Source organism: Apostichopus japonicus, chromosome 13 (genome assembly GCF_037975245.1).
Source record: "Apostichopus japonicus isolate 1M-3 chromosome 13, ASM3797524v1, whole genome shotgun sequence".
In the NCBI taxonomy this organism is placed as follows: Eukaryota; Metazoa; Echinodermata; class Holothuroidea; order Aspidochirotida; family Stichopodidae; genus Apostichopus; species Apostichopus japonicus.
Genome location: NC_092573.1, coordinates 25868658 through 25880838, shown reverse-complemented (window position 1 = coordinate 25880838; position 12181 = coordinate 25868658). Strand labels below are relative to the sequence as shown.

At 37.1% G+C, this 12181-nt stretch overlaps 2 protein-coding genes across 5 annotated transcripts in view; both read right to left on the bottom strand.

The window, feature by feature from the left end:
- LOC139979159 (tumor necrosis factor alpha-induced protein 8-like protein 2) overlaps nt 1-888 on the bottom strand; it is a 63603-nt gene extending 62715 nt beyond the window's left edge. Inside the window, exon 1 of the mRNA XM_071989873.1 lies at nt 519-888. Coding sequence (XP_071845974.1) covers nt 519-525 — 7 coding nt within the window. The 5' untranslated portion in view covers nt 526-888. The remainder of the gene's footprint in view (nt 1-518) is intronic.
- A 4037-nt stretch (nt 889-4925) lies between these two features.
- Nucleotides 4926-11704, bottom strand: LOC139979158 (uncharacterized). Of its 4 annotated transcripts, none has more exons than XM_071989867.1 (6): nt 11300-11704; nt 9062-9308; nt 8465-8658; nt 7826-7982; nt 6906-7027; nt 4926-6483 (listed from the first exon to the last, which is right to left on the bottom strand). In XM_071989867.1, the coding sequence occupies exons 3-6, from the start codon at nt 8465-8467 to the stop codon at nt 6166-6168; spliced, it is 600 nt and encodes a 199-aa protein (XP_071845968.1). In that variant the 5' UTR covers nt 8468-8658; nt 9062-9308; nt 11300-11704; the 3' UTR covers nt 4926-6165. The 4 variants fall into 4 exon arrangements, with proteins under 4 accessions (XP_071845968.1, XP_071845967.1, XP_071845970.1 ...); XM_071989866.1 differs by having other exon boundaries at nt 9199-9308; XM_071989869.1 differs by lacking the exon at nt 11300-11704 and adding an exon at nt 10095-11290 and having other exon boundaries at nt 9199-9308.
- Nucleotides 11705-12181: the final 477 nt, after the last annotated feature.

Below are 12181 nucleotides of genomic sequence, written 5' to 3'. Positions count from 1 at the left end.
AACCTTCCCTTCCCTCCTACCATCCTTCCAAAAAGTACAGATTTGCCCTAATGCACTGGTCATCTGCAAATTCATTCTCACTAACCCACCTAAGGGATGCACCATTGTGAGCCCTGCATTCAAAACAGTGGTGTCCATGGTTGCCACATTTAAAAACATAATCAGCAGTTACTTTTAGTTAGATTCTACTAGAAACCCAACATTTATCTGAACAGGGCTACATAAAAGACATACACCTAACGTTTCAATTGTGTTCGGTGATTAAAATCGTAGCTTATACTAGCTCAACTGTCGCTAGGCTTAGTATGACCTACCTAGTAGTAGTACTAGGCATAGGTACGCCTCGCCTAGATTAAGTGCGAGTAAGCCTAAATTGACATAGGCTACTCAGAGTCCTAGGCCTAGGTAAACCTCCCTCGAATTACTCGGGCAAATTCCCCTGAAGATCAAGACACGTATTACCATCCTTTCTCGTGAGACCTGTCATATACGTTTTAACCAGAAAACTCTCCACTTACTTGTCATGATTTCCAACACCACAATTGCCTAAAACGTTACACCATGAAAGGTAGCCTATTCCTGCACCGGCCAAATCAACACCATATGTACTCCTTCAAGAATGCAATCCCAAACGATATGTGTGTCTGTTGGTAATCGATGGCAAGGTGGTTGGATGATATTGTTCCGTGTGTATTTTTCACATTCAACTGAAACTTAAAAAAACAAATCATTCACTGACTCTCCATTTACGAACTGGTATGTAGAAACAATACTCTCTGGCATGCAAAAGTTCAACAACAAAAAGTTCCGTAAACTGACACCAAGGACCTTACCATAGTGCCTGGTATGTTCATCAACGTTGATTACGATCAACGCATATGTAACTGTGATGAAGTAGTAAGGCAATGTTGAACGCGTATTGTACGTGTGTACGTACTGTAAGGCTACAATACACACACGAGTCGAGCGACTTCAAATGTTTATCCATCAAACAAAAGGTAAATTTTACTTCCGCATTTCATTTACTATCACACTTATGGTTAAATTTAAACCGAGAAAGCGTTTTAATCTAACCAATCGAACACCGAAATGTTACAAAAGCTCCCTAAAGTTCATTTTGAAATTGTATAATTATATTATTTTCTTCGATTTCTTGCATAACTCATGAATGCTATTGATTACGGTACACTTTCCAAATGATTATTCAACACCAATTGCATGTTAATAACCCATTCAAGCGATAACATTGAATCGTTCGACATGTGGAGATCGTTAAAAGCAACTTTTAGCCTAGTTCGCCTAAAGAAAATATTTTTTCTTATTACCCAGATAAAATAACACACTGCATGAAAGCTTACACCATGGTGTTGGCAGCAGATAAACTGTGACAGTGTATAATTTAGCCGCCTTGAAATATATTGCTTTACTTGACGTAAACTACACTTCCATTATATTGTTACAGAAATATTTTCGTTTCTCTCTTCCTTACCCGAATCTTATAAACATAGCCTATGTTAAGCGCGTCAATGTTGAAATCCACAACCGTGTCTCTCCCTGCAAAAGCAGAGAACAAGACTATAGCCTTCAGTTCATCCCTAATTCCTCTACGGTATTTACCATCAATTCCAATACAGTCTAAACAATCCTTCCTAAATTCATCTGAAAACCGATATGGCATTTCATCATCGCGACACTATAACTGCCGATTTGCACTGATGGGAAAAAGTATAGGCTATAGGCCTACACTTACATTCTTGTACCACCCTCGGCCCGGCTGTCATATGCAAACACAAACCGTTATCATAACATTTTTAAAAGAGCCTCTAAAATATGTTTTATAACGTTAAATGTGGTATGAAAAAACGTCGGAATGACGTTTTTATGAGATATTAATGTTATATTAATGTTAATAATAATAGCCTGAAAGCCATATAATTAATATTAATGTTAATAATAGCCTGAAAACGTTTTCGTGACATATTTATTACACCACAAATAACATTATCAAAACAAAAGATGAAGCTTTTAAATAACGTTTTATGCACCCTCCCTCTCGCGTTTTTCACCGCCTAAACTTTCGATCATTCCTATTTTCTCATGCACTATTGCGCACTGTTACGCAATTATATAAACTCTAGGTGCAGCCATTCCATGATAAATGGCCTCGACGCGTATAGACATATATAGGCCTATATGTTTGTTGTTAGTATTCTTTCTCAACTGCGGACACCGAGCCAGTTTGCCCCATATTCAGTGCATTGGTTGTGTGGGATAATCTCATCATTCGAAAGCTCTTTACGTTTCCAAGATATACACATTGAAGTTATTATAAATATGAGGAACTCATTAAAATATGTGCAAACCGCTGGGAGTGTTGCGCTCATCAAATTGTATTATTGTAGGCCTTAATAAGTTAACCCCTAATTAATTGCCCACATATATCATTATAATAATGTGATGTTCCTCTTTCAGAGAAGACAATAAAAAATATTTTCCAAAAATCGCCATAGGCCACAAACCTGTATTCAGTTTCCTGGAAACGAAGGCTGTAAAATAAAAGGAATAACATAACAGAAAATTTGGCGGTCTCTCCCTTTCCATCGTCAATGTGCATAATTAGTTAATGTTTATTCATAACTTAACTAGAATTAAGAAAAGACTAGTAAAATGGTCAATCTTTGATGGATTTTGATGGGAGTTGCAGCTATGTTCATGATTGATAATGCTTATTAGAGTGATAAGGACAATATGTTGTTCATAGGTGTCCGTAGACCTTTAAATTGCATCTGTTTTCTCCACCGTATCTCTCTGTCTCCACCTCCACTCACCGTTCTCTCTCGAGCTCCGTTATCTAGGCTATCTATCTATCTATCGGGCCCGCGGGGAGTTATCTGCTCTGATCACTGAGACACGTGTCCGTGAAACGATAGTTAGCACGTGACGGGAAGTGGAGACACCAAAACAATAAGAGCCGAAGAGAAGTTGCCCACGACATTATTAGCTTTTGTCCCTCACCGAAGGGAAACCCCTTCCCATCAAGAATGGGGGTAGATAACTTTGTTGACGGACATGCGGACTGTTATCATTTACACAGTGACTTACTATTTCTGCGAGAATGTGGAAATATAATAAGTCACAAGAATGAATTATCCAAGATTTGTCGTCAACTCTTCAAAACAGATGGATCTGAAACTTCAAACTGATATATAGACTGTATATTGGCCTATAGATTAAAATATAACCCTTTCTTTTTATTATAAGCACCATATCACTTTCAAAGCTGATAATTAAATTGGCGCATTGCGGATACAAACCGGGCCGTTGTTCAGCTAAGCCACGTACCGCCTGAATCCCCTCCCACACAGGTCTATCACACTGCAGAGGCAAACGCGCCCACGTGACGTTCAAGGCTCTTCGCTATCTCTATGTAAACGAGTTATTAGGGCATATGGTATTACTTTCTTTGCGACCCCTTCATGCCTATATATTCAAGGCTAGGAATGCATGCGTCAATAATTTACATTACACCCATTCGAAATGATTATCGACTACTCTCTGTACATCTTATCCTAATATACACAGTAACACAAAACAGCTACACATGTATAAAGAATTAGATAAGAAAAAATGTGCTTGTAATTATACGCAACTAAAATATCTTACCCCGCTACTCAAATAAAATAGAAACCTAACTACAGAGTCGTCAACGCGTGGCTACTGAAAAATTGATTTTTCTTCATGCCAAATTACTTTGGCGCCAAAGTTTAAAGATCACGATTGAAAGCAGTTGTTGTTGGTTACAATGATAGCTCTATCAGCTTTGAGGTGTCGTCTGCTCAACTATATATGCTCATTCCGGAAGGATATTATTGGTGTCGTCATACAAAGACTGGTAGCATACTAGAATTAAGTGCAGACAGCTTAGGCGATTAAGTTTAAAACAATGTTTATTTTGTATGCATTAATTAGCAGTGAAAGAGCATATCATTACCACTCAGGAAGTTTCGAAATATGTGTTTTTTTTTTACAAATATTAATGAGAGTTAGTGGGTGTTAAGTTTCCTTTTAATAACTTACAATATTTGTAAGAATATATCCATTGTCTCGCTAGATGTACATTTTCATGAAAGTATATATAGCCTATATGCACTGCAAGTAAGCATTTGAAATGAATTATCATCTCAAGGACAACGTTCATAAAGGGAATACACAGTAGGCTAAAGCCGCTACACATGACATGATTAGTAGATGACATCACAAGCCACCCTTTGATTTAACTGTCCTACAAAGTAATATGTGTTTTGGGTTCAAATATTTTGTTTGACTATCAGTTAAACTCATCCTAAGGATGCAACAAGACCTTGAAATATATTTGATTTTCTTTCAGAAATTGTACATTTTTAGCAACTATACACTCTAAAAAAGTTGGTCAATTTTTTTGCCCAATTTTTAACCAACGCTGGGGAAGTATGTATCCAACCAACTGTTGAGCATTTTTTGCCCAATTGCCGCTGGGTAATGTTTTTACTCATAGTTGGGCATATTATTTTACCCATAAATAGTAATTAAGAAATTACCCAACTGGCCTGTTGGGCAATGTTTATCATTTGTTGGCGAAATGTTGAATACGCATATCATATGGTTGGGTATCCTTTACTACTAACTGGGCAACATAGGGCTATTTATTGGTCGATATTTCGACATTATTTAAGCAGTTTTTCTCCCTTTATTGGGTAATGGATAGTTAATCAATATATTCATAATGATCAATACAGGTATTTCACTATTTCACCGTTTTTTACTGACTATACACAAAAATGTTGAATGATATAACTTAAAATAGGTGGGATGAACATGGAAGGTTGGATGATTGTGAACAAGTACAGCATACACCAAACCAAAAAGACAGATCTAACAACACAGTGTATTGTAGAATGATTTATTGAACATCTACTTTCTTGAAGCAGCATATCAAAACAAATTTAAAGCAGATAAAACAGATGAAATCATAAAGAAAAAATACACTTATCACATCCCACTGCTATTGTAGCATGCTACTACTGTCAATCAATTGTCATAGTAACATGTAACTGTCATCCACCCATTGCTATTGTAGCATGCTACTCACGTCAACCCATTGCTATTGTAGCATGCTACTCTCATCCACCCATTGCTATTGTAGCATGCTACTCTCATCCACCCATTGCTATTGTAGCATGCTACTCTCATCCACCCATTGCTATTGTAGCATACTACTCTCATCCACCCATTGCTATTGTAGCATGCTACTCACGTCAACCCATTGCTATTGTAGCATGCTACTCTCATCCACCCATTGCTATTGTAGCATGCTACTCTCATCCACCCATTGCTATTGTAGCATGCTACTCTCATCCACCCATTGCTACTGTAGCATGCTATTTTCGTCTACCCATTGCTATTGTAACATGCTACTCTCTTCCACCCATTGCTACTGTAGCATGCTATTTTCGTCTACCCATTGCTATTGTAGCATGCTAATCTCTTCCACCCACTGCAATATTGTAGCATGCTACTCTCATCCACCCATTGCTACTGTAGCATGCTATTTTCGTCTACCCATTGCTATTGTAGCATGCTAATCTCTTCCACCCACTGCTATTGTAGCATGCTACTCTCATCCACCCATTGCTACTGTAGCATGCTACTCTCGTCCACTCATTGCTATTGTAGCATACTTCTCTCGTTCACCCATTGCTATTGTAGCATGCTACTCTCGTCCACTCATTGGCACAAGTCTAGATAAGCTTTAAAAGATGACAAAAAGCTGATTTCCATCACCATCATGTCATGTTAGTACTCTATGCACAGGTTTTCCGAAATATTAACTGATTTTGTAAGACATTACTGTGATGGTGTTAATGAATATAATCTATTAAAACAAATTATTTTTGGCTGATTCAGTATGAAATAACATGGCAAACACTTAACCATGAATGATGAAACCAAGTTAACTGATACTGTACTTCACCAAATTCCTTGAACGCCAAGCCATGAAAGCTAAGTAATAGAACAATGGAAGTTAAGAAAAATCATCTGTAATTTTACACAGTATTTACACTTTAAATTTGTTCTATCAAGATGTAATGTATGATATAAATACAATGAATAGTTAGGAATAAAGAACTACTTTGAATCTGATGCGATGAATGCACGCAGATTTCGAATGGAACTTGTGATGCTTGCCTCAGTGAAGTCATAGATCACAACCTGCAAAAACTGCCATGCAATCTTACACATTGGTTGATATTCAATGTCAAATATGTACATGGCCTTAAAGCATACGTCAATAGCTTTCATGAGTGACTGCTGAGGTAGTGCGTTCCCTTCTATGATGATATAAGTTTGTGATGGAGTTATCCGACTTCCCCTGCACATAACAAATAGCTGTGGGGTTTCTGTTGCTTTGAGGGTCTTTACATATTGGTCTATGTCAAACACTTCCTATGAAAAGAAAGAAAAATGCAATATTTTAAGAAGTGTAGTTATCCACAATTTCATGAAATGACACAAATGTAAAAAACCATGTAGCTATGAATATATATATATATATATATATGTATATACACATATACATATATATATAAAATATAAATGTAAATATAAATGAGCAGTCTTCAACAATTTTGAGATCCCTCTAAGCTCCCCATTTTACTGGAGCTGTCAAGAAAACTTTCAAAAGTTTTACCCAGTGACCTCAAATAACGTCTGACCCCCCCCCCCCCAAAAAAAAAAAAAGAGAGATAGACTTCTTTCACTGAATATGGTTGATATACACATCAAATATGAGATCTGAGCTTCCCAGTCTGAGTTATTTGAGTCACTATTTCAAACCTGCATTCAAATGGGGATGTAGAAAAACTTACTGGTTGCACATCAATGAAGCAGTTTACTGAATCATTTGAGTTGTGACCCTTTCTACCCTTTCCACTCCTTCCACTTCTGAATATGATAGCTAACAGGGAAAAGGCCAGATTCTTTGTTTCTTCTGTGAAGATAAAAACAGTTAAGTATTCACCCCTTAAAACTGGCTAGTTAAATTTCTGCAGAATACAAAATATAATATTTAGGCACCCTTTAAAATTTCTTAAATGACTCTTGTCATCTTCATGAAAAAACTTTCTGTTTATGAGAATCACTTTCATTGTTTAACTTTCATTGTAGTAATGAGAGAAGCAGTATACATTCTAACCCTTGGTAACGTTAAACAACCAAGTTTCCAAATATTCATTACGTGAACATTTTTGTATAGTCTCTAGAAGAGGCACTTTGCAGATTTTGACCTCTGGCTGGTGACCTATTTCTATTAACAAGAATAAATTAAGGATAACAACCTCACAAGATATGATCATATATCAACACACAATGGTGCATGTGCATGGACAGATTCACAGAGACACAGTCTGATAAAAGGTTGTCACTGACATGCATGTGCCATTTACATTGCCTGATTGATGTAAAGATGGAAATATTGCCTTGCCGATGTGAGAGTACCACAGACTTGGAGTCCCCCTAAAACTTAACCCAATGTTAGACTTCATTATTAACCATTTAAAAGGTTTTTCCAATTGTCCAACAATTAAAAGGCTCTATTCCTTGATTTTTGAACAGCAATCACCAATGAGAGGCAGCATACTATTAATTGCAGGAACCGTATTTTAAGTACAAAGCAGTGAGCATACTTTACTGTCAATATCACCATTCATGTACCTACAGCTCATGAGAATCTAATTTGATGGACCAACAAGTCAACATATGTCTGTTTGTTTTGTATATTTAGGCTTACCCTTTGTGAGGTCATCAATTTTTGTATTCTGCATACCTAGGACCTCCCTCCAATTTAGCTGTTGGCTGTATAAAATAACTTTTCTTGCCACCTTCTCCAATCTTTGATAGAGTTTGTTTGATCTTGATGGATACAGCAATGCAAAGTCTTGCTCAATCTAAAATGAAAATGAAATAGTTTTTTTAAGTCACCAGTGGAACATGACTCTTTTTGGGAACAGCTGCATGCTATACATGGAAAGACTCACACATTAAAAAGCTTAGAAAATAGTTACTGTGGAACCCAATTATTTGTGGATTAAATGATAACTAATGATAATTATTTCAGACCTTTTACAGCCAAACAACATACATAAAGTAACCCAGGGTAACGATGGTTTCATGAGAACAAACTATCAGTGAACACTGTTTGGCATTCTGCTTTACTATTCCCCCTCAATGTGTAAGAACATAGATTACCTGCAGATTTTACATACACAATTTTCATTTAAGCCTTACAAAAACAAATCAAATTTGTCTATAGCCAGCTGTCTTTAAAGATAAAAAAATATATGAAAATGCCTAACTTGGCTGGAATGAGTGTCAGGTGCAATCATATTAATCATTAAAAAAAAAAGCAAAGTATTTAATAGAATTTTACCATTCCTGGGTCCAACAATCACGGAAACTCAGCAATGGTGGTGTTAACACTCCCCAGACTTTCTTTTATTCTCTTTTGGCGGTAGAAAGCTGTTTTCCCCATGAAAACAGTAACTTGGTCTTCAGGTTCCTTGTTTTATTTAAGCCATTGATTCATCATAACAAGTTCTTCTTCATTTTCAGGTGCTACTGGTGCTGAGAAATGAATTGTAAAGTAACTTCTATGTAATTGTTTTTGCTTTGTGCGGGCTTATTGCACTTACTCTTGTATGCTGACTGCATGAACTGGATAGGCTTGTTAATGCTGTTATATACAACTTTAGGTGTTCATCTGGATGATGTTACTCAATATGTAATATGTACCTACAGTACCACTATCCTGCAAAAGATGATAGAAATCTATCCTACTAAAACTGAGAAAGGATAATTTAAGTCATGCCTCATTGTTACTATTCTTGTTATAGCTACCCCAAGAAACAGGCAGACTTTACTCACCACAAGGCATCTGTTGTAATCAATCCATTATAATTGTTATAGAGATATAGTCTTTACAAGCTTTTGTAGCCACATAATGTATTAAATGTTAGCACACATTTACCTTGACTGCAAACAACTTTCACCCTGCTTTTATTGGCAATGCCATGTACATGCTTGAGGTGGAAAAAAAGTTTCTTGTTGCCTCCTTCTATAGTCCTAAGGCATTTGAAACAGGTGCATGACATCTTTAGAGCTTACCTCTTCTCGCCAACCCTTTAAAAATGTCAGTCTCAGTCCGACTTTAGGAATCAATTCTTTTATACTTAATTCATCCAACAAGGTGAATGCAGTCACATCAATTCCATTTTCTGTTGAGAAAAAAAAGAAGAAAAACAATGAACCACAACTTAGCATTGGCAGCAGAGTTTGAAAGCTTCGGGAGTCATAATCATTTGACTGTAATAGGACTGGATTTTGATGGATGCTGCCCTATTGGAAGCTTTTGCTTTCAAATTTTAACTTTGAAGTCAGTTTTGAAGGAAGTTCCATATACTATTAGCACATGTTAATTTGTTTGTGGTATTGGGCAATTTATTTTTCTGGTCTAACCTGCAAAGCATCCTCAGTGATAACACTTGTCACAGTTTGCAGCTTTAATTTATTTGCAGGAACATCCCTTAAAATTAATTTATATTGTATATATTCATTATTACGACTGACTGAACAGTGCCCTAACCCCCCCCCCCTTTTATGACAGTGGTTGCAACATTAATAAATACAACCATGCACAATTGTGACAACAATTAAATTCATTGCCATCAAGGTATATCTGATGCATGGCTTGACATAACCCACAGCTGAAAGAAGCTGCGCCATCATGCCCTTTATATTTTGCCATTAGTGCCCCATCTTACAGTGTTGTACATTGTAAACTTGTATTACACTTAGTTGCACTATAAAGTACGGTGCCTAAGTCTGTTGGCTCCGCCCAGCACTGAACATTTTCACCCAGCACTATATCAAAAATCGCCAATTACGCTGTTCACTATATCCATCTGGTGCAAGGAAAACTTCAAATATCTAACCTATATTACTCAATTACTGATAGAAATTCTACACTTAAAATGTTGTGTATAGTATTAAATCAATCTTACGTTCTAAATTATTGTGGTAGTTTGCATCGTTAAAGCATCAGTTCATATATAGTTAACCTACATAGGCTTAGCTTATTATCGTTGGCGAGCTTTGCATGTGACCTACTGTACGTACCGTTAGTTACTGGATCTGAATACTGCATTTGTCATTATATGCAAGTGATTTGCCTCATTGAAGCTAGCGGCCACTAAGTTCAAGCGCAGACAGTACTCTGATGCATATATAGCTCAATATCAATGATGAAATGATGAATGCTGTTACAGTGTTAGTGGCTGCTCTTAGTCTTAATGGCTGCTAGCTTCAAGCAAGTAAGCAGTTAACTGGTGCACATATAGTGATCACTAAACTAACTTGGCCCTATTCATATGCCCATAGCCTAGGCCTACAGGATTTGTTCTCAATCTTACCATTTTTTTTTAAGTTACAATGTATTGGCTAGGGTAATACAGGCTTAAACTACGTTAAGTGGTTATGTTTGAAGTAAATATTCAAAGACATCGTCAGTTTTAAGGGCTCCAAAAGTAGCATAATCTGGTATCTGATACTGAGCAAATTTAATTTGACTTCCATCCCCCTACTCTCACATTGAGTTTGACTCGAGTTGACATTTCCCCTCGTTTTGACCCTTCCCCAATCTGTCACTAGAATAACAACCAGTTCGCTAATTCTAAATTTAAAAATTCCTGGGCACAACCCTAGGTTACTAGACCTAACGTCAGACGGTAGGGTTTGCTTGGTAGCTTAATTTGTACAAATTCGATTGAGCAAATTTGGCATAGCCTAACGTTAAACCTGTGCTAGTTGGCCAGTAGCATAGGCTAAGTACGTAGGCTAGAAAAGTACTACGTACACTACTCCTACTATCTACGTACCCTTGGAACTTGTACATTAATGAATTTCATGCACGATTATCTGGTGTCAAGTTAGGTCCCAATGTCTTTCGTCAATATTAACATCAATATAATTCCAATTCGATCGTTGCAGCTACTAGTAGTAGTATAACAATATAGCCAAAAGCTAGGCCTAATCTGGACCTAGGCTACACTAGTTAAGTTACGTTTGACCTATCGAGTAACGTTACTCATTATGCTTTTCGACCTTACCTGACGCTATCTCTTTGTATACCAATATTTACATCATTTTCATATCAACATAATATAGGTTTGTAATTTTGTTAGCCTGCTCTTCAATAGCACATTCTTACCTTGTAACTTGTCTATCAGCTCTTCAACCCCCCATTTTTGTAGGATTTCTTCGATAGGCCTGCCAATCTTCTATATTTTCATCTACACTCGTCATCTACACTGTATGTATGAGCTATGCGATGATACGTAACGTACGGTGTTTGTCCATGCAAACACACACAAATGTATAGGCAAAACGTTCATTTTTTCGTCGCAGATGTGCGCGTCGCCCCAGTCAGTACCAGTGACTTTCGATTTGGCGGGACGCTTACCAAATGTTGGGTATATTTCATTCACTTTGCACAGCGGTTTACTCAATTCTGTTTTAATATAAGTTGGTCAACACATAGAGCAGGGATTTTGCCCAATATTGTTAAAGAACTCCCCAACCGAGCATTTGCCCAGAAAATATTACCCATCTTTTTTAGAGTGTAATAGGCTTCTTCGCACTATTCTTATATTAAACTAAGGAAGGAAAAGTATTAACTTTTAGTATGCCCAACGTGCATCATTTAAACACTACTACTGTTCGGTTAGTAGGACTAAGTGTCTACCACCGTTTATTTTATAATCGAATGGGTTAATGAATTATTAGCTACTTAACGATGGTTTATTGTTTATGTTTTTCACCTGAGGTAACAGATACAGTTTCAAGTAAGATCTCTTAGTGGTCGCGCGACAGGGGCGGGTCCAGATGCGGTATGTGGGGATACATACACCTCCCCCTTTCAAACGCGTATAAAATGTGTTATTAACAATTTTTGGTGGGGAGGGTGTTTCCTAACCCCCCTCCCCCAAGTTCCCATATACATGGGGGAGTCATCTTCAACAACCCACGGTCACACACCTTCCGGCTTTGCAAAGTCCTGGATCCGGCCCTGTTTAAACGTAACCACCAGACA